Below are 27,998 nucleotides of genomic sequence, written 5' to 3'. Positions count from 1 at the left end.
CCACAATCAGGACTGCATACGACCGAGGCACACAGGGCCAACACCCGGCATCATGGTGTGGGGAGCGATCTCCTACACTGGCCGTACACCACTGGTGATCGTCGAGGGGACACTGAATAGTGCACGGTACATCCAAAACGTCATAGAACCCATCGTTCTACCATTCCTAGACCGGCAAGGGAACTTGCTGTTCCAACAGGACAATGCACGTCCGCATGTATCCCGTGCCACCCAACATGCTCTAGATGGTGTAAGTCAACTACCCTGGCCAGCAAGATCTCCGGATCTGTCCCCCATTGAGCATGTTTGGGACTGGATGAAGCGTCGTCTCACGCGGTCTGCACGTCCAGCACGAACGCTGGTCCAACTGAGGCGCCAGGTGGAAATGGCATGGCAAGCCGTTCCACAGGACTACATCCAGCATCTCTACGATCGTCTCCATGGGAGAATAGCAGCCTGCATTGCTGCGAAAGGTGGATATACACTGTACTAGTGCCGACATTGTGCATGCTCTGTTGCCTGTGTCTATGTGCCTGTGGTTCTGTCAGTGTGATCATGTGATGTATCTGACCCCAGGAATGTGTCAATAAAGTTTCCCCTTCCTGGGACAATGAATTCACGGTGTTCTTATTTCAATTTCCAGGAGTGTATATTGGGAAGCAGTAGTTAGTATCCCTAGTTCCCTAAACAGGCTTCTGCAGGATGTTCTTGAGTTCACACCACATATAACTCTTACTGCACGTTTTTGTGCCCGGAAAACTTTAGCTTGGCTTGATGAATTACCCCAAAAAATAATCCCATATGACATTATGGAATGAAAGTAAGCATTGTACGCCAGCTTTTTCATTTTTATATCCCCTATGTCTGACAAAATTCGCATTGCAAACAGAGATTTGTTAAGATGCTTCAGCAGTTCTGTGGTGTGCTCCTCCCAGTTGAATTTATTATCAAGCTGTAATCCGAAGAATTTAACACTGTCCACTTCTTCTATCTTCTCGTCATCGTATGTTAGACATATACTCGTGGGACACCCCTTACAAGTTCTGAACTGCATGTAGTGTGTTTTTTCAAAGTTTAGTGACAAAGAATTGGCTAGGAACCAGTGACTAATGTCCACAAATATTTTATTGGCTGATCTTTCTAAGGTAGGTACTACATATAAAATTATCATCATCATCAGTTGAGTTCTATGAAATATTATGACAATATATGCAGCAGATGATAAGTGTAATCCACTGGAATATATGTGTATACATATGACAAATTTATATTATAGCTCATTCTAGGTGCTATTACCAATATCTTGACAAGTAACAGTTACTGTCGGTCTTGGGCCTTATCCAGTTCATGCATTGAAAATGACAGGGGTTTGCATGTGGAAATATTGGACTTTTGACAGATTTATCCAGCTGTATTCTTGCTTGTTATTTGAGCATACAACGAGAAGCTTAACTTCTCCTTGGGCAATATGTTGAATGTTATAGTCTGCATCATCACTTCCCCATCAAATTATTCTTTCTGAAGCTTTTCAGCATGCTGCACAGACTGTGCCCACACTACAGGTGGGATGTTGTGTACTGCCTCATACACAAGCAGTTCAGTGAATGTTATCTTAAATATTTTTTTTATTTTTTTATTTTTTTATTTTTTTTTTTTTTTACCTCCCACATAGCCTCATCCTTTGTCCAAATTAATTCCTTAGGGCTACATTGGCAGTGACACATGGGTAAACGCAAAATTATGTGGTCCCATTCACATGCAAGGAAGTCAAGTTTGTACCTTCTGTCATGTGACTTGTATCAATTAACAAGCTGCAGGAGATCAGCGAGAGTCTGGTTTATACTGTGCTTAATATTTTTATTTTTAAGCCAGGGAAAAATATCACTTTTCTGGTGTTTATACTTGGTGTTTTCTCTGTAACAGTTGCATGATCACTGGCAATGACCAACATTGAAGCAAGGTATGACAAGAATTGTGAATCACGTCATGAAACTGACAGTGTTCATTTCCGAATGGTAGTCACTGCTGTTTTGTCACTTCTTTGAACTAAAAACTCTCTTCTTAACATATCAAGAACCAACATCTTTTTAAATTCTTTACATTGACAAAGTGCTTACCATTGAAGCTAATTTTATCGTGCATAACACGTTTTTGTGATGTCGGGCATTCATCATTCACATGGAGCACTTTAAAACATCGTTGTTAAAACCATCCATTCACCCATTTATGTCACAGGTTCCTTGTGATTTTGATGCTTTCCAGGCGATATGAAACCAACTTTTTCTATGGTTCCTACACCTCTGACACTTTCATTTATAATTCTCTTGCTGACACCACATGGTTCTGAAGTCCGTTCTTGTGTCTTCATATGTCAACAATAGGAGACCAGCTTTCAAATTCACATTTGAAAAAGTTATAAATGTGGTAAATAATCTCCCTTGCCTGGTTGTGAAGCACTTTACATTTATTGCCATCACCTGGCTTTTTTTTTTTTTTTTTTTTTTAATTGCACTTAAACATTTACAGATACACACTCACACCTATACTGCTACAAGAAAACAAAAAAAAGAATACAAAAAGAATCTGAAAGTTGAATGAATAATTCGTCCTTCTCAAAGTACAGCAACAGTGCAGCATGTAGAAGTGAGTTTCTTGCTGTCTAGCTGTAACTTGCTGCTAGCCGCTTGAAAAGAGAATGAATATTATTGGCTGCCAGTGGCTGGTGGAGGGGGGATGTGCAGAATGCCTGAAAATTGGGTCGCCTCCTAACATGACGCGGACTTTAATGCTCGAATTCCTTCTGGTAAACCTCCCCAGACAGGGGGTTATAGGTGACTTTTCCAAACTCTCCCCATTTCCTAAACATCACCAGTCCTTTTTATTTACCCCTCTTCCTTTCCCTGAGGCCTTTTTGGGATAAAGCTTGCAAATTTCAGTACCTTCATATGTGTGTTCTCCTGCAGCTCAGTGAGCAAATTTTTTATCAATCCAATAACATTATACATCTTCAAACAGTTATTATTGTCACTGATAAATTTAGATATTTTATTATTCAAATCTAGTTTTTCCTGATGTGAGTCAGAAATGTGTTGCTCTATCATGGTATTAGTTACATCTAACTTGAGATTTGCTTGAGCAATAGCTTGCCCAACCTCAACCCCCTGGGCATCTATTTTTGCATTTAAATCAGACTTGATGTGACCCATTTTCTCACTGGCCAAACTGAGCTTACCATTTAAGTCAGTACTCTGGACATCAATTTTCATACCTAACTGCTTTTGATGTGTTATTTAGTTGTCCAACTTAGCACTTAATTGTCCAGTTTTGAAAAGATCTTTTAAATGTTCTTCCTTTTTTGGTCAGCATTGGCCTCAAAATAAGAAAAACTTCTGAACACAAAATAAATTTCAACACAAAAGAAGAAAATTAAAATAAATAAAAAAATTCAATGTAGTTAGTTGTGCAGCTCACTGTGTTTCAATGCTAACAGTAAGCGACATGGATGCACTTTATAAGACCAGACTTTTTTTAGGTGTTTATACTGTTACGTTCTGCACCGTTGCTGGGAATCTAAGGAACATAGTCATCACTCTCAGTAATTTTCAGCCACTAGTCTTCCAACTGTTTCTTTTCCAGTCTACTTAGTCTCAAGTTAGCTTCAATTTTTGTGTATTCTAGATTGTCCCAGTAAGTGGACTTTGTTTTCTATTTCTTCTATTTTATTGCATAATTATCTAAGTATGCCCGCATGTTTTCTTCTGTGGATGTTCGTGTGTGATGTTGATGTGGCTATACTTATTACCGTTTATCTGTGTTTGCTGTTTTTGTTGTATTTTTTCCATTCATGAGTGTTTTGTGGATGTCTGATTTTTTTCTGCTGTTTCCATCTCATTGTGTTCTATTTCTGTCTGACTCACATGGTGTAGAAAATTCTAGTCATATGTAAAATCAATAAGTGGGTCTAGAGCTTCAATTCAGTCCCTTGTCGACCAGTCTGGTGTGGCAGTTGAACATAGCAAAACAGAAGCCAAAGTTTTAAATTCCACATTCAAGAAATTGTTTATGCAGGAAAACCATGCAAACATACCATCAGACACACTCCCGTGTGGATGACATATAAATACCTGGCATAGAGAAACAACTGAAAGATTTGAAAAGGAATAAACCATCAGGTCCAGAAGGAATTCCAGTTTCATTTTAGAAAGAGTACTTTACAGCGTTGGCCCCTTACCTAACTTGCATTTATCGCGAATCTCTCACCTAGCACAAAGTTCCAAGTGACTGGAAAAAAGTGCAGGTGACTCCATTGTATAAGAAAGGTAAAAGAATGGACCTGCAAAGTTACAGATCAGTTTCCCTAACTTCTGTTTGGTGCAGAATCCTTGAACATATTCTCAGTTCAATTATAATAAATTTTCTTGAGGCTGAGAAGCTTATGCCCACGAATCAGCATGGTTTTAGAAAGCATCGCTCATATGAAACTCAGCTTGCCCTTTTCTCACATGGTATACTGAGAACTATTAACAAAGGGCAACAAGCAGATTCCATATTTCTAGATTTCTGGAAAGCATTTGACACGTTGCCCCATTGCAGGCTGTTAACAAAGGTACGAGCATATGGAATAAGTTCACATATATGTGAGTGGTTTGAAGACTTTTTACATAATAGAACCCAGTATGTTGTCTTTGATAGTGAGTGTTCATCAAAGGAAAGGGTATTATCAGGAGTGGCCAGGGAAATGTGACAGGACTGCTGCTGTTCTCTCTCTATATATAAATGATTTGGCGGACAGGATGGGCAGCAATCTGCAGTTGTTTGCTGATGATGCCATGGTGTACAATAAGGTGTCAAAGTTGAGTGACTGTAAGAAGATACAAGATGACTTAGACAAAATCTACAGTTGGTGTGGAAACATGTAAGTTAATGCGGATGACTAGGAAGAACAAACCAGTAATGTTCAGGTACAGTATTACTAGTGTCCTGCTTGACAAAGTCAAGTCATTTAAATATCTGGGAGTAATATCGCAAAGTGATATGAGGTGGAATGAGCAAGTGAAAATTGTGGTAGGGAAGGCAAATGGTCGACTTCAGTTTATTGGGAGAATTTTAGGAAAGAGTGGTTCACCTGTGAAGGAGACCACATGTAGGACACTAGTGTGACCTAGTCTTGAGTACTGCTCAAGTGTTTGGGATCCATACCAGGGCAGATTGAAGGAAGACATCGAAGCAATTCAGAGGCGGAATGCTAGATTTGTTGTTGTTGTTGTGGTCTTCAGTCATGAGACTGGTTTTGATGCAGCTCTCCATGCTACTCTATCCTGTGCAAGCTTCTTCATCTCCCAATACCTACTGCAGCCTACAACCTTCTGAATCTGCTTAGTGTATTCATCTCTTGATCTCCCTCTACGATTTTTACCCTCCACACTGCCCTCCAGTACCAAATTGGTGATCCCTTGATGCCTCAGAACATGTCCTACCAACCGATCCCTTCTTCTAGTCAAGTTGTGCCACAAACTCCTCTTTTCCCCAATTCTATTCAATACCTCCTCATTAGTTATGTGATCTACCCATCTAATCTTCAGCATTCTTCTGTACCACCACATTTTGAAAGCTTCTATTCTCTTCTTGTCTAAACTATTTATCGTCCATGTTGCACTTCCATACATGGCTACACTCCATACAAATACTTTCAGAAACGACTTCCTGACACTTAAATCTATACTCAATGTTAACAAACTTCTCTTCTTCAGAAACGCTTCCCTTGCCATTGCCAGTCTACATTTTATATCCTCTCTACTTTGACCATCATCAGTTATTTTGCTCCCCAAATAGCAAAACTCCTTTACTACTTTAAGTGTCTCATTTCCTAATCTAATTCCCTCAGTATCACCAGACTTAATTCGACTACATTCCATTATCCTCGTTTTGCTTTTGTTGATGTTCATCTTATACCCTCCTTTCAAGACACTGTCCATTCCATTCAGCTGCTCTTCCAAGTCCTTTGCTCTGTCTGACAGAATTACAATGTCATCGGCAAACCTCAAAGTTTTTATTTCTTCTCCATGGATTTTAATACCTACTCCAAACTTTCCTTTGGTTTCCTTTACTGCTTGCTCAATATACAGATTGAATAGCATCGGGGAGAGGCTACAACCCTGTCTCACTCCCTTCCCAACCACTGCTTCTCTTTCATGTCCCTCGACTCTTGTAACTGCCCTCTGGTTTCTGTACAAATTGTAAATAGCCTTTCGCTCGCTGTATTTTACCCCTGCCACCTTCAGAATTTGAAAGAGAGTATTCCAGTCAACATTGTCGAAAGCTTTCTCTAAGTCTACAAATGCTAGAAACGTAGGTTTGCCTTTCCTTAATCTTTCTTCTAAGATAAGTCGTAGGGTCAGTATTGCCTCACGTGTTCCAACATTTCTACGGAATCCAAACTGATCTTCCCCAATGTCAGCTTCTATCAGTTTTTCCATATGTCTGTAAAGAATTCGCGTTAGTATTTTGCAGCTGTGACTTATTAAACTGATAGTTTGGTAATTTTCACATCTGTCAACACCTGCTTTCTTGGGGATTGGAATCACTATATCCTTCTTGAAGTCTGAGGGAATTTCGCCTGTCTCATACATCTTGCTCACCAGATGGTAGAGTTTTGTTTGGCCTGGCTGTCCCAGGCTGTCAGTAGTTCTAATGGAATGTTGTCTACTCCCGGGGCCTTGTTTCGACTTAGTTCTTTCAGTGCTCTGTCAAACTCTTTACGCAGTATCATATCTCCCATTTCATCTTCATCTACCTTCTCTCCCATTTCCATAATATTGTCCTCAAGAACATCGCCCCTGTGTAGACCCTCTATATACTCCTTCCACCTTTCTGCTTTCCCTTCTTTCCTTAGAACTGTGTTTCCATCTGAGCTCTTGATATTCATGCAAGTGTTTTTCTTTTCCCCAAAGGTCTCTTTAATTTTCCTGTAGGCAGTATCTATATTACCCCTCGTGAGATAAGCCTCTACATCCTTACATTTGTCCTCTAGCCATCCCTGCTTAGACATTTTGCACTTCCTGTCGATCTCATTTTTGAGACGTTTGTATTCCTTTTTGCCTGCTTCACTTACTGCATTTTTGTATTTTCTCCTTTCATCAATTAAATTCAGCATCTCTTGTGTTACCCAAGGATTTCTACTAGCCGTCTTTTTACCTTCTTGATCCTTTGCTGCTTTCACTACTTCATCCCTCAGAGCTACCCATTCTTCTTCTACTGTACTTCTTTCCCCCATTCCCATCAATTGTTCCCTTATGCTCTCCCTGAAACTCTGTACAACCTCTGGTTCTTTCAGTTTATCCAGGTCCCATCTCCTTAAATTCCCACCTTTTTGCAGTTTCTTCAGTTTTAATCTACAGTTCATAACCAATAGATTGTGGTCAGAGTCCACATCTCCCCCTGGAAATGTCTTACAATTTAAAATCTGCTTCCTAAATCTCTGTCTTACCATTATATAATCTATCTGAAACCTTTGAGTATCTCCAGGGTTCTTCCATGTATACAACCTTCTTTCATGATTCTTGAACCAAGTGTTAGGTATGATTAAGTTAAGATTTGTTACCAGTAGGTTAGAACATCACATAAGTGTTACAGAGATGCTTCAGGAACTCAAATGGGAACCCCTGGAGGGAAGGCCATGTCCTTTTTGGGAAACATTATTGAGAAAATTTAGAGAACCAGCATTTGAAGCTGACTGCCAAGCAAATCTACTAGACAGTAGTTTTTCGCTCACTATTTGCGAGTGGAACTGGAGGAGAAATGACAAGTAATGATACAGAGTACCCCCCACTACACACTGTACAGTTGCTTCCGGAGTTTCTATGTAGATGTACTGTGGTCCTATTTTTGAGTGACTGAGATGGTGCTGTGGTCCTGTTCCTTTGAGTACATAACACAAACATCACTTATTGTGGATGTTATAGTCCTTGGCTGAACCCATCTGATGATAGACATGCAGTTAAAAACTGTTGCTATTCTTTATGAACAGAAGCATAGATATGTAACAGTCTTTGAGTTTGATCTGTTTCCAATATAGCAATGAGACAATATCACAGTTTGTCAGATAAATGATGCCTCATCATCATTTGACTAAGATAGCTATTACAGCTGTGTTGTGTCGTGCCCATAGCAGCAAATGTAATTCTGATCTGGGACAAGAAGTTCTCAATTTTTATGCAGGTCGTTGAAGTAGACTGTAGGGCTAATGGTTTGCATTTGGTAATGTTGTGCAGCACTGTTGTGATGGCTACATATTCAATCCGTTTTAGTTTCCAAAGCTATTGATGGTGTCCCCTAATTTGTGGAAACTCATGTTATTAAAATTAACAGACAGTTTTCGTTTTAACAAGTATATTTCAAATAGCATAATAATTGCAGTCAAGGAAGAAAAACTAAGAATTTAATTTTTTAAATGTTTACTTTCATCCCAAACAAATTATTAGTAGTAAAAACATCACTCACAGTCTCTGCCATGTATTTAGATATGTTTCATGAACTACATGGCTAAATGTCCAAGTTGCTGACTGCTTTCAGCTTACCTCAGAACTTTAAGTGGTTTTTCTTTGTATCTTAGTCCCAAGCAAATGGCAGCATGGTTTAGCACAACACATTCATTTTGTAGGCATCTGAACACGCAAGGATCTTGACATTCTCCACTATAGCAGGCATGTTTATCATCACAGTTGCTATTGTCTGTAAAAGTAAAAAGACTTTTTAGCTTGTACATAGAACTGTAAGTCTAGAGAAATGGTTATTGTAGCACTTTTCCATTATTGCCAAGTCATATTTTCTGAGTATAGAAATTCAGTACCTCATCTTGATTGTTTCTTTATATTTTAGGTATGTGAAGAAAAATGTGACAAAAATAATTATGAGACAGAACTGATGGCAAAAATATACCTTCAGTGGACAAAATTTTTGGTACTGCTGATAGAAACACTGGCCTAACATTTGGAGCTATTACTTCCTTACTTGGTGAGAACAAACGTGGAAGAAATAAAAAAGAGAGGCAAGTCACTGCAGTACAAGAGGGATCCACCTATTATTAGAATGAGGAAGACAACAGGTGAGGCCTTCTCATATTGCTGTCTGACTGACCTGCCATTATTTTTTAATTGTTCTCAACCTACACCTATCTTCTCAGTAAGTAAGGAAGTAATAAACGCAAATGTTACACCAGTGTGTGTCTTATCAGCAGTACTATAAATTTTGCCCCCTGAAGGTAAGTATTTGCTAGAAATTCTGTCTCAGAAAAATTTTAGTTTTCTCAAAGGAATTTTGCTTTGGAACATTGTACATAGTTAGGCAAAAAATTGCTGAATTGATTTCCTTGGAAAGAATGTAGCAGTGATTTGAAATTCATAACGTTTAGTAATTTAAACTACCTGCACTGAGAATGATCTTCAGATATGACAACATGTTTCTAAATCACAATAAGCACAATAAAGAACACCAATAAAAGCCACTTACTGGTGGAATGAGTGATATGCCCTTCCTTTTTTATCTTCGTGAACATATATCTCTCTCTCCTTCCCCCAGAAACTAATAGCTCTGAAAACTATGATAAAGAGAGCTGATTACTTATGATGATGATGAGTCCCATACTTCTTTACAGAGCGTAGGGGAGCAACGCGGAAGACCCGTGCCGCCTTACTAGGCAAGGTCCTAGTGGAGGTGGTTTGCCATTGCCTTCCTCCGACTGATTACTTATAAATAATGAAATTATTAACATGAAAGAAAGCCATTCTTGTTTCCACAGCCACAATTACGTCCTCTTTGTATGTTAGATGCTCTATAGTGAAATGTTTGTCTGTTTATCTAAAGTAAAATTCAGCTGAGGTAACTGTTTAATTCCATGGTGGCTCGTGCAAAATTTTACAAATGTGTTATAGTATTACAAAAATAAACAGGTTGTCTTTCACTCCATCATCATGATAAGTGTAGATTAATATTGGTGCAATATTAGCTTTGCAAATGCAAAAATATCAAGTATGTTCTTTATACACTCCTGGAAATTGAAATAAGAACACCGTGAATTCATTGTCCCAGGAAGGGGAAACTTTATTGACGCATTCCTGGGGCCAGATACATCACATGATCACACTGACAGAACCACAGGCACATAGACACAGGCAACAGAGCATGCACAATGTCGGCACTAGTACAGTGTATATCCACCTTTCGAGCAATGCAGGCTGCTACTCTCCCATGGAGACGATCGTAGAGATGCTGGATGTAGTCCTGTGGAACGGCTTGCCATGCCATTTCCACCTGGTGTCTCAGTTGGACCAGCGTTCGTGCTGGACGTGCAGACCACGTGAGACGACGCTTCATCCAGTCCCAAACATGCTCAATGGGGGACAGATCCGGAGATCTTGCTGGCCAGGGTAGTTGACTTACACCTTCTAGAGCACGTTGGGTGGCACGGGATACATGCGGACGTGCATTGTCCTGTTGGAACAGCAAGTTCCCTTGCCGGTCTAGGAACGGTAGAACGATGGGTTAGATGACGGTTTGGATGTACCGTGCACTATTCAGTGTCCCCTCGACGATCACCAGTGGTGTACGGCCAGTGTAGGAGATCGCTCCCCACACCATGATGCCGGGTGTTGGCCCTGTGTGCCTCAGTCGTATGCAGTCCTGATTGTGGCGCTCACCTGCACGGCGCCAAACACGCATACGACCATCATTGGCACCAAGGCAGAAGCGACTCTCATCGCTGAAGACGACACGTCCCAATTTGTCCCTCCATTCACGCCTGTCGCGACACCACTGGAGGCGGGCTGCACGATGTTGGGGCGTGAGCGGAAGACGGCCTAACGGTGTGCGGGACCGTAGCCCAGCTTCATGGAGACGGTTGCGAATGGTCCTCGCCGATACCCCAGGAGCAACAGTGTCCCTAATTTGCTGGGAAGTGGCGGTGCGGTCCCCTACGGCACTGCGTCGGATCCTACGGTCTTGGCGTGCATCCGTGCGTCGCTGCGGTCCGGTCCCAGGTCGACGGGCACGTGCACCTTCCGCCGACCACTGGCGACAACATCGATGTACTGTGGAGACCTCACGCCCCACGTGTTGAGCAATTCGGCGGTACGTCCACCCGGCCTCCCGCATGCCCACTATACGCCCTCACTCAAAGTCCGTCAACTGCACATACGGTTCACGTCCACGCTGTCGCGGCATGCAACCAGTGTTAAAGACTGCGATGGAGCTCCGTATGCCACGGCAAACTGGCTGACACTGACGGTGGGGGTGCACAAATGCTGCGCAGCTAGCGCCATTCGACGGCCAACACCGCGGTTCCTGGTGTGTCCGCTGTGCCGTGCGTGTGATCATTGCTTGTACAGCCCTCTCACAGTGTCCGGAGCAAGTATGGTGGGTCTGACACACCGGTGTCAATGTGTTCTTTTTTCCATTTCCAGGAGTGTATGTTCATGATTTTCACTGTGTGTGTGTGTGTGTGTGTGTGTGTGTGTGTGTGTGTGAGAGAGAGAGAGAGAGAGAGAGAGAGAGAGAGAGAGACAGACAGAGACAGAGATTGATTTTTCTTTCTTCTTCTTCTTCTTCTTCTTCGTTTTTTTTATAAATATGTCCTAATTCTTTCACTCCCCTTGTATGCCACGCATCAGGTCCTAAATAACAAACATGCAAAGCAAAAAAATGCATTGCAAACCCTTTTCATTCTCTTTTGTAGTAAATTTACTCTTATACATGCATTTGTTTATACCACCTACCTATAGCTTTTTGACTTACAACAATAGTAATCATAACTAAATTGAATACATTAATTTTACATATATAAACTGAACTACACAAATCTTAAAATTAGTACTTTGACACTGTGGTGGAAAAAAAGGGTAGCAGCAAGTTTCAAAACCGAACCAGCAAAATGTCAGTTGGGGCAGTTGACACTGTGTAACAGCACTGATATGCGATCTACTGCTCAAAAATCCTTCATACTTAACTCGTAAATCTTTAGAGAGGATTTTACCTTTTCCTACAGCTGACTCAGGTGAAATATTGTAGGAACTTGAAAGTGGGCATATACCTGCTTCTACTCCCATAGTTTTGAGACAAACTGGTGAGCTCCACCCCATGCCATCACCTTTTTAGATTTAAATGTAGAGTAGGTCTACCTAACTCTTTTACTCTCACTGTCTCCACCACAGATGTACTGAAACAGGGCCTCTTAGCAGATCATCTACCAAATTTGCCATGTTGCTTTCACATTACTTTAGACACACTTTCAAAGAAAAATACTGGCTTGGTGCTGTGAACAACATAGCATTCATAGTGTCAGAAGGAGTGACATCACATCAGAGCATGCACAGTTGAAAGTAAACAGCTGCATTTCTCCTCTGAGTTGATCATAGTGTGGCTATCATTTCAGCACTCAACACTGGATTTTAGTTATCATGGAGAGCATGTTACGAAACATGTTTTTGTTTGCTTTATTTGCATACCAGCATGTATTCAAAGAGAAATGCTATAATTTTAATGTAATTTCCAGCTCACATTCATAGATAAATGGCATAATTTTAGAGAGATATTTATAGTGTGCTGCAGCACATTAGCACATGATCACTGGCCATCACAGGTTAAATTATAAAGACACAAATTGGCCTGTTAATACGTACTTTAACAGGCCAAAGAACTAAATACTGCCAACAGAAACCAATGTAAGTAGAAAATACTATTCCTACTTTTCAAATGTGTAATTTCCTTCCTCAGAGGAGAAACAGGGAGTGGTTGTGTTAAGTTGGAAATGAGTGGCAAGTCACCCAGACCCCAACTTTAGAGGGATGCTCTTAACATGACAACCACAAACAGGATGAGAAAAGCAATAATTCAGATCATATTATTGTTTTTACTATAAACCCAAACACAATGTGGCCACACAATTGGATACCAGTGGAGTTATTTTTGTTTATCAGTCAGTGTTTTAAGTCATTTCCTGGCAGTCTTACTATGCTGTAATAATAGCAGTCTTGATGGATGATTCTCAACAGGGGCAAAAATGACGCCACAGATGAACTCGTTACCATTGATTCTACATACTGTAACACTTTACATGGCATTCCCTTTCCATGGATGGGATCTTATCTTTATAATGGAAAGCAGAGAATCCGATTCCTACTTCATAGGAGTGAAACAAAATGGGTCAAGAACAAATATGGTACACTGGGAGGTTACATACTAGATCCACTGTAATTCCAGGCTGATATAAATGATGACTATCTAAATACAGTGAATGGGAAGAAAGAGAATCAAAGTGTTTGAGATGTGGTACTATTCAAGGATGCTGAAAACTAAGTGAATGTATAACATAAGAAATGATGAAATATCCAGGATGGAATATGACAGTATTATGAAAAGGATAGTTGTTACTCACCCTTCATCATATAGCAGAGAAGCTGAGTCACAGATGGGCACAGCAAAAAGATTGTCAGAATGTAAGGTTTCAGTCAACAAGACCTTCATCAGAAATAGATAACATACGCATGTGTGTGCACACCTCTCTCTCTCTCTCTCTCTCTCTCTCTCTTTCACACACACACACACACACACACACACGACTACAGTCTCTAGCTACTGAGGCCAGCCAGAGACTGTGGTCATGTGTGTGTGAGTGAGTTGCATTTAAGTGTGTGTGTGTGTGTGTGTGTGTGTGTGTGTGTGAGTGACCTATTTTGGATCAAGGCCTTGTTGGCCAAAGCTTACTATCTGACAGTGCTTTTGTTGTGTTTAACTGTGACTCAGCATCTCCGCTATAAGCTGAGTAGCAACCGTCCTTTTCATAATGTTGCTGTAAGAAATGATGAGGTTATTCGCAGAATAAGAAGGGAAAAAATTGGAGAAAAGAACTAGAAGAGGGGAGTAGTGTAACAGATTGGTATGAACTAAGTGTAGAATGTGAGTCATCATTTTACTAAACAAACTGACAGATTGTGTACTAGGTATGTAAGTGCCTACTATTGCAACTTTTATTCACCACTTACTGTAACTGTGTTATATGCAATTGGAATGTGGTACATGTATATCAATAGTATTGACTGTGTCACTAGGGATCTCAACGAGTATTATATTTTTACTGCACAACAGTTAGTTATTTTTTTAATTTTTAGTTTTTTACAGGAATTGTTGTATTATTCCTGCTTTCATGTTAACCATTTTTGTTGCCTCTTGGCACAGTTTTGTATTTACAGTACATCATTGACACAGTAATATGTCATCCACAATGGATATACTGAAAGTAATGTTTTCTACTAGTTTCATCTTTTGTTACTTTTTGGGATCCTTATCCTGTTATTTCATAGAGTACTTCCAACAGGCTAACCCCTCCCTCCTCCCTTTTCCTGTATACTCCTTAACCTTACAGGTTATTTGAATGATGCGGTGCACCCCTAAGGCAGCTCTTGTATGCACTTCCTTACTAAGCTCAGATGCAACAATCATAATATATTAAATGCTGTTTGTTTGTATAATATCTGAGAGGCCACACCAATGGATCCTTTTTTATAAAGCTCAGATGCTACAACTGGCCACACTGATGGATCCTTTTTTATAAAGCTCAGATGCTACAACTATAATACTTCAACTGGTGGTCCTGTTTACAGTGGATTATTGTACCAACATTTGGATTTTTTGTATTGAAAGGCAACTTCAAATATGTAGAGCTGCTGTACCCAAAAATATCTTATCATCCACAGTTAAGTTACATTATATTTCTTTAGAGCTTAATGAGCTGCTATCCCCCCAAAAGAACCCTTTTTTAACCCAGTCTTCCACCCCACCATCCCATTCCCCTCCCTCTCCTATGTCACCTTTTACTCCTACCCACCCCTCTTTCCCCTTCCCTCTAACTACCCTCCCCCCACCCCCACCCCACCCCAGTTGGTATTTTAGGTCGCCAACCACATAAAAGTACCACCCACAGGTTAAAATGTCCTCATGTATTGAATGTTAGGTGCCCTTTTTGTAACATTGCTTTTATAGCTGTTACAGTACATTATATGCCTCCAATGTATCTAAACATGTATTCAATATAATAGAAGGAAACATTCCACGTGGGAAAAATTATATATAAAAACAAAGATGAGGTGACTTACCGAACGAAAGCGCTGGCAGGTCGATAGACACACAAACAAACACAAACATACACACAAAATTCAAGCTTTCACAACAAACTGTTGCCTCATCAGGAAAGAGGGAAGGAGAGGGGAAGACGAAAGGAAGTGGGTTTTAAGGGAGAGGGTAAGGAGTCATTCTAATCCCGGGAGCGGAAAGACTTACCTTAGGGGGAAAAAGGACAGGTATACACACGCACATATCCATCCACACATACAGACACAAGCAGACATATTTTTGTCTTTAAATATGTCTGCTTGTGTCTGTATGTGTGGATGGATATGTGCGTGTGTGCGAGTGTATACCTGTCCTTTTTCCCCCTAAGGTAAGTCTTTCCGCTCCCGGGATTGGAATGACTCTCCTTACCCTCTCCCTTAAAACCCACTTCCTTTCATCTTCCCCTCTCCTTCCCTCTTTCCTGATGAGGCAACAGTTTGTTGCGAAAGCTTGAATTTTGTGTTTATGTTTGTGTTTGTTTGTGTGTCTATCGACCTGCCAGCGCTTTCGTTCGGTAAGTCACCTCATCTTTGTTTTTATATATAAACATGTATTCAGTACTAAAAAATGTTCGTATGTTTTGATTTACTAGCTGTCAATTATGTAACATAATAATCTCTTTTTGCTCTATCTGTATCTATATGATGCTATGCCTGTTTGTGGGCAACTTATGTCATATTTTGAGATATGTCAATGTTTATTTTTCTGTTGGAACTCTGTTCTTGTCTGTAGTTTTATTATGTCACTTGTTCTTTTAAATTTTTTCTGCCTTCCTCTTTCCCCCCATGGTTGTTGGTTTTTTAGGTTATTTACCTTACAAAAGTACCATCCACAGCTTATTATTTTTCTTATGCATTCGAACTTATCTAGTTGTTTTGTTACTTCACACAACATAACTCTTATACTATGTCACATGCATATGTTGTATCTAAGGATGTGCGCAGTACCAAGCCAAGTTTGTATGCTTCTGTTGACTGGCTGTCAATTACATAATGTAATTCTCTCTGGCTCTATGTATGAACCTACCTTCATGTACATGTGATACTTATATGCAGTAATCATAGATATATCCATAATCTATTCAACCCTATGCCTGGCTATGTGCTATGAACCATGTGAGTGTTTATTGTCCAGTTGGAACTATGTTCATGTCTATAGTTTTGCTATGTAACATGGTTAAAATTTGTTTTATGAAAATAGTTGGTTTTACATTCTTCAAAATAACTTTTTACACATCATTGCCTTAGTGTGGTGACGCAACCTGATGACCAAGCTTGTAACCACCGATCATGGACTCTAAAATGCATCAGCTCGGTCTTCCTAAGTTGTCATTGATGCATTGTCTTTACTGATTTATGTGTTTTTGCTCCTGTACTCCTTATTGGTGCTTTGGCTATTTTATTTAGCAAGTTTTGTATATTTGACAAACCAATGTGAAGCTGTTATTATTGTAATTGGAGCATGCTTTTAGTACGTCAGTGAGACTGGTGTGTAGTTGTGTTTCTGGGAGGTATGCAGTTTCTATTATTCAGATAAAATGGTTCCTTGTGTATAATTGTTGTATGATATACAGATTACTACATTGATATTATTCTGTGTGTATAGTGTAGCTCTGAGAATCTGAAAATGACAGTCAGCTACTGTCGAAACTGGTCACAAATTAAACTATATCATATCAAGCAACCATTCTTTAGTACCTTACACTGCTGTATTCCTATCTTTACCTGACTTTTTTTCATTTATCAGTTAAAGTATTTCTCCTGTTACTCAAAGTTTTGTCATCACTACCTTCCATGTACCTAGGTTTGTCTGTCCAACATTTCTAATTGCCCTCTTAACAGATGTCCATTGCTCTTCAACTGAACTGCCTTTTGGGCTATTCATTATCATTGTACATGCAGCCTTAGAGAAGTCAAATGTGCCTCATCATTTCTCAGTACTTCTGTATCCCTCTTCTTTCCATATTAATTCTTCTGGGAAATACTCTGAATCTTCAGTCTATTCTTCATCAGTTCTAAATTGTGATCTAAGTCTATATCTACTCCTGGTTATTTCTTACAAATCAGTATCTGATTTCAGAATCTCTGACTGAGAATGATGTAGTCCAGATAGAATCTTCATATCCGTCCAGGTCTTTTCCAAGTATACCTTTTCCTCCTGGGATTTTTGAACAATATATTTGTTATTATTAGGTGAAAACTTTTTCCTGTCTCATACCTCCTACCAAGCCCATAGTCTTCTGTAACTCTTCCTTCTGTTACTTCCCCTACTACTGCATTCAAAGATCTTCTGATTATTAGGTTATTGCCCCCCCCCCCCCTTTTACATACTGAAATACTCATTCTGTATCAACATATACTTTCTCCATCCCTTCATCTTCTGCTTGTTACTTTGGCATGTATACCCGAATCTGAGGACAATTGAGCAAGCAGTTTGATCCCTTCCCCCCCCCCCCCCCCCCCCCTTTTCAACCAACCAACCAACCTGAATCTGAGATCAACAACATGGTAAAACAAGGTGCAGATTTCATGGCTGCAACTGCAATCACTCACGAAAAAAATCTAAGAGCTAAACAATAGTGATTTTTCTGTCTATCATGTGGTGACAAATGACACAACAGAACAACAGAAAATAATGCAAAACACTGTGTGCTTTCCATTAAAAGGAGGCTTCATGAATTCAGAAATATGAACATGATCTTGTTTTTGTACCACATTGCCACAACCTGTGTGAGTACAGAAGTAGAGAAAATTAATAAGGCTGTGAAAATGTATGCAGGGACTTTAAAAATGCAACATATGTTGACATAAGGGCACTAGGAAAATGATTTCATGCAGCACATGGTTTACATATCAACAGACTGGGAAAGGCCTTTATTACTCATAAGATATAAGATATAGTTCATATGAAATCAAGCATGCAACAAGGTATTAAGCAAGTTACAACTCAGAAAGGCAAAAGCTATGTGTGTCTAGAATTCAGCTTGTGAATGATGAAACAGTACTGGTAGTGCCCCTACCAAAGCCAAGAGTGATGATAATGCTTTTTAGGGGGAAGTAAATGTTTCCGCAGTTCCAGCTTAAACAAAAAAAAAATGGTTCAAATGGCTCTGAGCACTATGGGACTCAACTGCTGAGGTCATTAGTCCCCTAAAACTTAGAACTAGTTAAACCTAACTAACCTAAGGACATCACACACATCCATGCCCGAGGCAGGATTCGAACCTGCGACCGTAGCGGTCTCGCGGTTCCAGACTGCAGCGCCAGAACCGCGCGGCCACTTCGGCCGGCCCTGCTTAAACAATTACAGTGTATGTAGTTCGGGTATGCCACATGCATATGAGAGCTTGCTTGAGAAAGAAAACAGTGATAAAATATTTACTCTGCTGTACATCAATGTCTGTTGTGTAACAAAGAAATTGTTAGAATTGGATCATTTTTGCAGCATTAAGGATGTAGGTGTGATGTGTGTATCAGAACACTGGCTCACAGAAAATCAAATTGACAGTTTCATTTGTCAACTATATGCTGTAGCTGATAATATGTAGGCAAAACAGAAAAAATGGAGGTGCTGGAATTTTCATGAAGCTTGATCTAAACTTTACAAAGTTAAACATTACACCATACTGTTCAGAAGCAAATGCTGATTTTAGTTGAATAAGGCTGACTGATGAAAACAGTACAATAATGGTTAACTTGTATAGGTCCACAAATGGAGATACAAATATATTTTTAACAGTTTCTTAACACTTTATCTTAAGTGGCCATATTATTCAAATGAATTTAGTGTGGCATGGATAAAAGATCAGAGAGAGGATTACATTATGTTATTTATTAACAAGTTGTAGAATGCAAACTGGAACTCAGTATATGAGTGAGTCAGGAAAAACTGGAGCTGAAAATGATTTGATGACCTTTTTATAAAAAAATATTAAAAAAAATTTATTAAAAAAATTTATAAAAAAATTCTTCCCAATTAATAAAAAGTAGCTCCATGAGAAAACTTAAAAATACAAAAATTCAGTGGCATACAAGAGAACTGGCAGAAATTAGAGACAACATGCTCAGACTGTATCAGATATATAAAAATGAGGATAACTGAGGGACTGAACGGAGGGATTTGGATAACAATGGTTAGCTCAGAAGGAAAGTATTACAAAGCTAAGCTCAAATAAGTCAAGAAAAGTAGCATGTGAATGGAACATAGAAGGTGCTCCAAATAATTGTGAGACATAGTGAGAAGTTATTTGACAAGATGATTCTTACAGCCAGGTATGCAAACTCTTTTGGACCCAGGAGAATTTAATGACTACTTTGTCACATCAGTCAGAGAAATTGAAGACAATATTAAGACCACAGACACATTTGCAAGGAATCTGCTTGATCATCACCTGTTTGAGGGACCTTTGTATCATTGAGATAAGATCATGCCCAATGGTGTCTGTAAAAAAGTTTCCAAATTATCCAGTTATAAAAGTATTGACTGCTACTGGATGTGTAATTGTGTTGTCAAATGAACAGTTCACTTGATAAGTAAGCCACCGAGTTTTATTTTTAATGGACATTTGTTGTTGTTGTGCTCTTCAGCCCTGAGACTGGTTTGATGCAGCTCTCCATGCTACTCTATCCTGTGCAAGCTTCTTCATCTCCCAATACCTACTGCAGCCTACAACCTTCTGAATCTGCTTGGTGTATTCATCTCTTGGTCTCCCTCTATGATTTTTACCCTCTAAACTGCCCTCCAGTACCAAATTGGTGATCCCTTGATGCCTCAGAACATGTCCTACCAACCAGTCCCTTCTTCTTGTCAAGTTGTGCCACAAACTCCTCTTCTCCACAATTCTATTCAATACCTCCTCATTAGTTGTGCGATCTACCCATCTAATCTTCAGCATTCTTCTGTAGCACCACATTTCGAAAGCTTGTATTCTCTTCTTGTCCAAACTGTTTATCGTCCATGTTTCACTTCCATACATGGCTACACTCCATACAAATACCTTCAGAAACGACTTCCTGACACTTAAATCTATAATCGATGTTAACAAATTTCTCTTCTTCAGAAACACTTACCTTGCCATTGCCAGTCTACATTTTATATCCTCTCTACTTTGACCATCATCAGTTATTTTGCTCCCCAAATAGCAAAACTCCTTTACTACTTTAAGTGTCTCATTTCCTAATCTAATTCCCTAAGCATCACCCAACTTAATTCGACAACCTTCCATTATCCTTGTTTTGCTTTTGTTGATGTTCATCTTATATCCTCCTTTCAAGACACTGTCCATTCCATTCAACTGCTCTTCCAAGTCCTTTGCTGTCTCTGACAGAGTTACAATGTCATTGGCGAACCTCAAAGTTTTTATTTCTTCTCTATGGATTTTAATACCTACTCTGAATTTTTCGTTTGTTTCCTTTGTTGCTTGCTCAATATACAGATTGAATAGCATCGGGGAGAGGCTACAACCCTGTCTCACTCCCTTCCCAACCACTGCTTCTCTTTCATGTCCCTCGACTCTTATAACTGCCATCTGCTTTCTGTACAAATTGTAAATAGCCTTTCGCTCCCTGTATTTTACCCCTACTACCTTTAGAATTTGAAAGAGAGTATTCCAGTCAACATTGTCAAAAGCTTTCTTTAAGTCTACAAATGCTAGAAACGTAGGTTAGCCTTTCCTTAATCTTTCTTCTAAGATAAGTCGTAAGGTCAGTATTGCATGTGTTCCAATATTTCTACGGAATCCAAACTGATCTACCCTGAGGTCGGCTTCTACCAGTTTTTCTGTTCATCTGTAAAGAATTCATGTTAGTATTTTGCAGCTGTGACTTATTAAACTGATAGTTTGGTAATTTTCACATCTGTCAACACCTGCTTTCTTTGCGATTGGAATTATTATATTCTTCATCAAGTCTGAGGGCAATTTTGCCTGTCTCATACATCTTGCTCACCAGGTGGTAGAATTTTGTCAGGACTGGCTGTCCCAGGCTGTCAGTAGTTCTAATGGAATGTTGTCTACTCCCGGGGCCTTGTTTCGACTTAGTTCTTTCAGTGCTCTGTCAAACTCTTTACGCAGTATCATATCTCCCATTTCATCTTCATCTACCTTCTCTCCCATTTCCATAATATTGTCCTCAAGAACATCGCCCCTGTGTAGACCCTCTATATACTCCTTCCACCTTTCTGCTTTCCCTTCTTTCCTTAGAACTGTGTTTCCATCTGAGCTCTTGATATTCATGCAAGTGTTTTTCTTTTCCCCAAAGGTCTCTTTAATTTTCCTGTAGGCAGTATCTATATTACCCCTCGTGAGATAAGCCTCTACATCCTTACATTTGTCCCCTAGCCATCCCTGCTTAGACATTTTGCACTTCCTGTCAATCTCATTTTTGAGACGTTTGTATTCCTTTTTGCCTGCTTCACTTACTGCATTTTTGTATTTTCTCCTTTCATCAATTAAATTCAGCATCTCTTGTGTTACCCAAGGACTGCTACTAGCCCTTGTCCTTTTACCTACTTGATCCTCTGCTGCCTTCACTACTTCATCCCTCAAAGCTACCCATTCTTCTTCTACTGTATTTCCTTCCCCCATTCGTGACAATTGTTCCCTTATGATCTCTCTGAAACTCTGTACAACCTCTGGTTCTTTCAGTTTATCCAGGTCCCATCTCCTTAAATTCCCACCTTTTTGCAGTTTCTTCAGTTTTAATCTACAGTTCATAACCAATAGATTGTGGTCAGAGTCCACATCTCCCCCTGGAAATGTCTTACAATTTTAAACCTGCTTCCTAAATCTCTGCCTTACCATTATATAATCTATCTGATACCTTCCAGTATCTCCAGGATTCTTCCATGTATACAACCTTCTTTTATGATTCTTGAACCAAGTGTTAGCTATGATTAAGTTATGCTCTGTGCAAAATTCTACCAGACGGCTTCCTCTTTCATTTCTTACCCCCAATCCATATTCACCTACTACGTTTCCTTCTCTCCCTTTTCCTACTCTTGAATTCCAGTCACCCATGACTATTAAATTTTCATCTCCCTTCACTATCTGAATAATTTCTTTTATTTCATCATACATTTCTTCAATCTCTTCATCATCTGCAGAGCTAGTTGGCATATAAACTTGTACTACTGTAGTAGGCATGGGCTTTGTGTCTATCTTGGCCACAGTAATGTGTTCACTATTCTGTTTGTAGTAGCTTACCCGCACTCCTATTTTTTTATTCATTATTAAACCTACTCCCCGATTAAGGGATCTGACATTCCACGCTCCGATCCGTGGAACGCCAGTTTTCTTTCTCCTGATAATGACGTCCTCCTGAGTAGTCCCCGCCTGGATATCCGAATGGGGGACTATCTTACCTCCGGAATATTTCACCCAACAGGACGCCATCATCATTTAACCATACAGTAAAGCTGCATGCCCTCGGGAAAAATTATGGCTGTAGTTTCCCCTTGCTTTCAGCCGTTTGCAGTACCAGCACAGGAAAGCCGTTTTGGTTAGTGTTACAAGGCCGGATCAGTCAATCATCCAGACTGTTGCCCCTGCAGCTACTGAAAAGGCTGCTGCCCCTCTTCAGGAACCACGCGTTTGTCTGGCCTCTCAACAGATAACCCTCCGTTGTGGTTGCGCCTATGGTATGGCCATCTGTATTGCTGAGGCACGCAAGCCTCCCCACCAACGGCAAGGTCCATGGTTCATGGGGAGGGGAGGGGGGGGGGGGGGGAATTTAGATTTTGAATGAATCCGGAAAAATTCCATACTCTAAATGGACATTTGCGGTATGGAATTTTTCTGGATTCACTCAAAATCTAAAAAGTTATCTCCGTATTCAAAAAGGGTGCTAAACAACCCCTCCAGCACTATTGAGTTGTTTTTATTATGTCAATATTCTTAAAAAATTTGAATCACTAATGTAAATACAATTAAACAATTATTTTGAAAAGCATAGCCTCATTTGTGACAATCAGTACGAGTTTTGGCCAAGAAAATTTACTACTGCAGCTTTTGTAGAAGTTGTTGATCAGAGTTTGACAACTTTCACAAATAAGAAGATAGTGACACTTGTATCATGTGATCTAAGTAAAATATTTAACTATCTTTTTTTCAACATATTGCTGACACAGTTACAGCATTACGGTGTACAAAAATCTACATTAACAGCAATTTATTCCTACCTGAACAATAGCTAAGACAGTTTGTTTCAGTTGGAAATAGACACTTTCTCTTACTGGAAATTGAATCAGGTGTTCTACAGTGCTCTGCTTTTGGTCCCTTCTTTTCAATTCTGGCTGTTAATGATCTGCCCCCCCCCCCCCCCCCCCCCCCCCTTGTGTAACACATTCTATTATCTGCTAAGCTAGAAACAGTTTTACTTATGTCATATCACAATATCACAATTTTTGTAACAATATTAGAGAAGGAAAGTTGCTACTCACCATATAGTGGAGATGCTGAGTCACAGATAGGCGCGACAAAAAGATATTCACACTTAAAACTTTCGGCCATTGGCCTTTGTTAACAATAGACACACGTGCGCGCGCACGCACGCACGCACACACACACACACACACACACACACACACACAGGCAAATGCAACTCACACCTCACACACGTGACTGCAGTCTCAGGCAACTGAAACCACACTGCGAGCAGCAGCACCAGTGCATGATGGAAGTGGTGACTGGTTGGGGGAAAGGAGGAGACTGGGGAGGGAAGGGAGAGGTATAGTGTGGTGGGTATGGCGGACAGTGAAGTGCTGCAGGTTGGGCGGTGGGCAGGGGAGAGGTGGGGAACGGGGGAAGTAGTGGAAAAGGAGACACACAGAGAGGGGGGAAGAAGATCCATGCTGGATTTTCCATTGTTTGATTAATCCCAATTTTTGATAAGATTTTGCAAGAAGCTCTTGACTGTGCATTACACTGGTTTTCAGCCAATAAATTTGTCTGCAATCCAGACAAAATCCAAAAGCTTATGTTAGGACCATCTAAGAAGGTAGATAATAAATGTGTAAAACTCTTAGGAATACATATTGATGCCAAACTCAGCTGGGAAGAGCATAGCAACCAGGTCTGTAAAAAGATCTCATTAGGCTCCTACCTCATATGATAACTAAGAGATAAGATCAGCAATAATTATCTCTGTATGACAGATTTTGCACTCTTTCAGTCACATATATCATATGGCCTACATATATAAGGACATTCTCCTTATACCACTAACATTAATGGAAAAAAAAAAAAAAAAAAAGATGCAATATGTAAAGCTGGTCCTTCATAGCACTGTCACCCTCTTTTTACAAGACTTACATTACTGTCAGTGGAGAATCTGTATATTTATGAGTCTGCAGCCTTTGTCAAGAACAGCATTAAAGAGTGTGCTATCAGGGAATCAATTCACAAGCATGACAACAGAACTAAGACAAAAATTGACATCCGAAGGCACAGGAAACTCCCAGAATGTGAAGACCCTCAAAAGTTTTAACAAATTTCCTCTTTCCTTTTAATTTCAGAAATTCAAACTCAGATTATATGGCTGGCTAAAAGAAAAGTTAAAAAATAATTTTAAAATATAAATGCATTCTATGACATGGACAATATAGATATTAATATTTAAAAATATAGTTGTGTATAAGATACTCGATCTGGGTATGTAATATAAACCTTAACTTTAATACTTTGAATGCAACTGTAACTTGCTGTCTCTGTAAAACTCCAGAAAATAGCCATAAGAATAATAACCAAAAATACTAGTCAAGCTCATTGTAAAGATCTGTTCAAAACACTGGGGATTTTAAATGGTCCATGCAAATACATTTACCAGTCAGTTTTACACATCAAAAATAACATTGGTAATTACAGCACAAAGAGCTATGTCCATGACCATGCAACAAGAGAGAGAGATTCAACTTACATTTACCAAGAAAAAACAAACATAAAACTCAAAACAGCATTTTCTACCAAGGAATAAAACTACAATACATTACCAAAAGAGATTAAAGAAATTGCAAAAATACACTTATTTAAAAATGCAGCTACAAAGTACCTGTTATGCATTACATTTTATACATTGAATGATTACTTAGCTGAAACAGAGTAAGGGGTTTGATAAAAAAAAGTGTTATACAAATAAATAAATAATAATAATAATAATAATGATTATAAAATATCCAGTATTCCACATAACACCTTCACTTAATGTTTTTTTCCCTTCTTTTTCCTTTCTATAAATACTTACCCCCAAGCTGTGCGTAGCACAATACTAACATCTCTTCCTCTTTCTGAGCTCAACATCTCACTCATTATGGAGGGATGCTGACTCAGTTTTTCAGGATAGCAAATGGGAGGTTGCAGTACAGAAAATAGCCCAGAGATCACCAGTGTGTGTGTGTGTGTGTGTGTGTGTGTGTGTGTGTGTGTGTAGTGAGTGAAGTGTTATGAAACAATGTGTGTATAGTGTGACTGATAGTGAGATATGAGTGAACAGTGTGGCATTACATTATTTAATATTTGTAAAAAAAGTATTTTATACCAGAAGTAAATCTAATGATTGTCTCTAACTAGAATTAGCTTATTTTAAATTGATCTGAATTTGTAAGTACTTTGACATGACTTATATCCTTGTAAAAATAGGTCTATGGATTAATAAAGCTACTACTACTACTGCTACTACTACTAAAAGCTTGTTTTTCTGTAGGTGGTCAGTAGCCAATAAAGAAAGAATAAAGAAAAATCATTGCTGGCAATGGTTTAGTGTCAATACTCATAAGAATATCTCTATCACTGTAATGTTCACAGTATTTCACCCTCTGTTCTACCTTCCTTTTCATAAATAATCATACTCCAACTATACCATTTACTGTTGCTGTTTGTATTGCCCTATATTCATCTGGTGAGTAAACCATGCCTTCTTTCAGTTTCACTTCACTGAGACCCTCTATATGTAGATTGAACATATCCATTTTCATATGTTCTACCTTCTTTTCAAATTTCTGATATTCCATGCCCAGACTCATATAATGTGACCCCTTCATCAGTTACTCAGTCCTGTTTTCATGGTTGTCTCTCCACTGGCAGTTCCCTCCCAGAGGTCCTAATGGTGGACTAATGTGCGTCTTTTACCAATGGACAGATCATCACCACACTTTTTCGATTACAGACCACATGGCCTGTTTCTACATGAGTGTCCTTAATAAAGTGATTTCCATTTCCTTCTGCATGCTCCTATCATCGGTTGTTGTTGATTCTTCCATCTTTTAGGGCAGTTTGCCCCAAATTGCCAAGAGGCTGCACTGAAACTCTTTATGCTCCTCTTCCATTTTTGAGAATGCTGTTGGTAGAATGAGAGTGACACCTTATACCAGAAGTCTTTGACTGCCAATATTGATAATTTTTCTTCAAAATTTAAGCAGTGATGAGGATCAAACATGGGACTATGGCTGTTTTAATTACTAGTCCAAGACACTACTATTGCAGCATGGAACCGTAGGGTCTTCCTAAATGAGTGAGGGGTGCACTGCATGTCAGAAGCTGCTACCCATCTCACTGGCTGTATTTGTAGTAACAAAGGGATCTTTAACTTAACCAACTATCCATCCAATTCAGAAATGATAGACTCTATCAGAAGATACAAAGACATGCCCCTCACAGATGAAATGATTAAAATCTTAGTGATCAAGTGACGAAGTATTCACAATGAAGGCCCAGAGTTTGTGGCAGTTCAAAAAAGCAGTAGAATTCGTATAATATGAGGTACAGAAAGCTGGTTAAGACTTGAAATTGAGACCTTTGTGGCAAATTTAAGCATATATAAAAAGAATAGGCTATTGAAAAATGAAGGTGGTGCATTTGGAACTGTAGGCAAGAAACTCTAATCCACTGAGATAGAAACTGAAGCTCAGTGTCAAGGATAGGTATGAACTTTTGACTAGATCCTTCTATCAGCCACCATATTCACCTCCAGATGTAAATGAAAACTTTAGAGAAATCTCAACTTATTAATGTATTTGTTCCTCAATAGTAGACTCATTGGAGGAGATTTGAATTTTTCAACAACTGATTGCATTAACTACAGTTTTCTTGATAGTGGATGTTGCATGACATCATGCAAAACAGTGCTAAATGATTTTTGGAAACTACTTGGCACGAATGTTTCAGATGACGAGTCGTGATGGATGTGTACTTACCAGATCTAGCTGTAACAAATATATCTGATCTGTTTGAGGATGCCCATGTTGAAACTAGTGTCAAGAGGCCGCAGCAGCAGTTACAGATGAAATACAAATGGCAACTAAAACATGGAGAAAGATTTAAATGTTCAGTACTCACAACATTTAGTTCTGAGTAGGAGCATGTAGAAGATTGGTTGATGAAATTTAGAAGACTAGCTGACAAAGTACTGAACAGGTATCTGCCTCCTAGAACAATTCATGATGGAAGTGAGCCCCCATGGTATACAGCATGTGTAAAGAAACTTTTAAAAAAACAGTACTTGTTAAACAAAGCATAATGCTAGTGAGAGAGATGCTCAGTGAAACACATTCAGCTGTAAAAAGGGCAATGCCTGCTGCCTTCAGTGAAATTTGCAGTGGAATGTTGCGAAAAGATCCTTTACAGTCCAGTCAGTGGCACCAAAATTAGAGTCCAGTGAGACGTACCTAATCTGCTGAGACAGCTGGTTAGCTCACATAATAGTAGGCAATAAATGCCTGATGTAAAGTATCAATATTATGAAAAGGAAAGTTGATACTCGCCATATAGTGGAGATGCTGAGTCGCAGATAGGCACAACGAAAAGAGTCTCACAAATAAAGCTCTCGCCCAGTAAGGTCTTTGTCAGAAAA

At 39.4% G+C, this 27,998-nt stretch overlaps 1 protein-coding gene across 1 annotated transcript in view; it reads right to left on the bottom strand.

Moving 5' to 3' along the window:
- Window positions 1–8,471: 8,471 nt before the first annotated feature.
- Window positions 8,472–27,998, bottom strand: part of LOC124545997 (protein slit-like) — a 42,665-nt gene continuing 23,138 nt past the window's right edge. Inside the window, exon 3 of the mRNA XM_047124965.1 lies at window positions 8,472–8,730. Within this exon, the coding sequence (XP_046980921.1) occupies window positions 8,573–8,730 (158 nt within the window). The 3' untranslated portion in view covers window positions 8,472–8,572. The remainder of the gene's footprint in view (window positions 8,731–27,998) is intronic.

This window comes from Schistocerca americana, chromosome 8, assembly GCF_021461395.2.
Source record: "Schistocerca americana isolate TAMUIC-IGC-003095 chromosome 8, iqSchAmer2.1, whole genome shotgun sequence".
In the NCBI taxonomy this organism is placed as follows: domain Eukaryota; kingdom Metazoa; phylum Arthropoda; class Insecta; order Orthoptera; family Acrididae; genus Schistocerca; species Schistocerca americana.
This window is presented reverse-complemented; position numbering and strand designations above follow the sequence as displayed.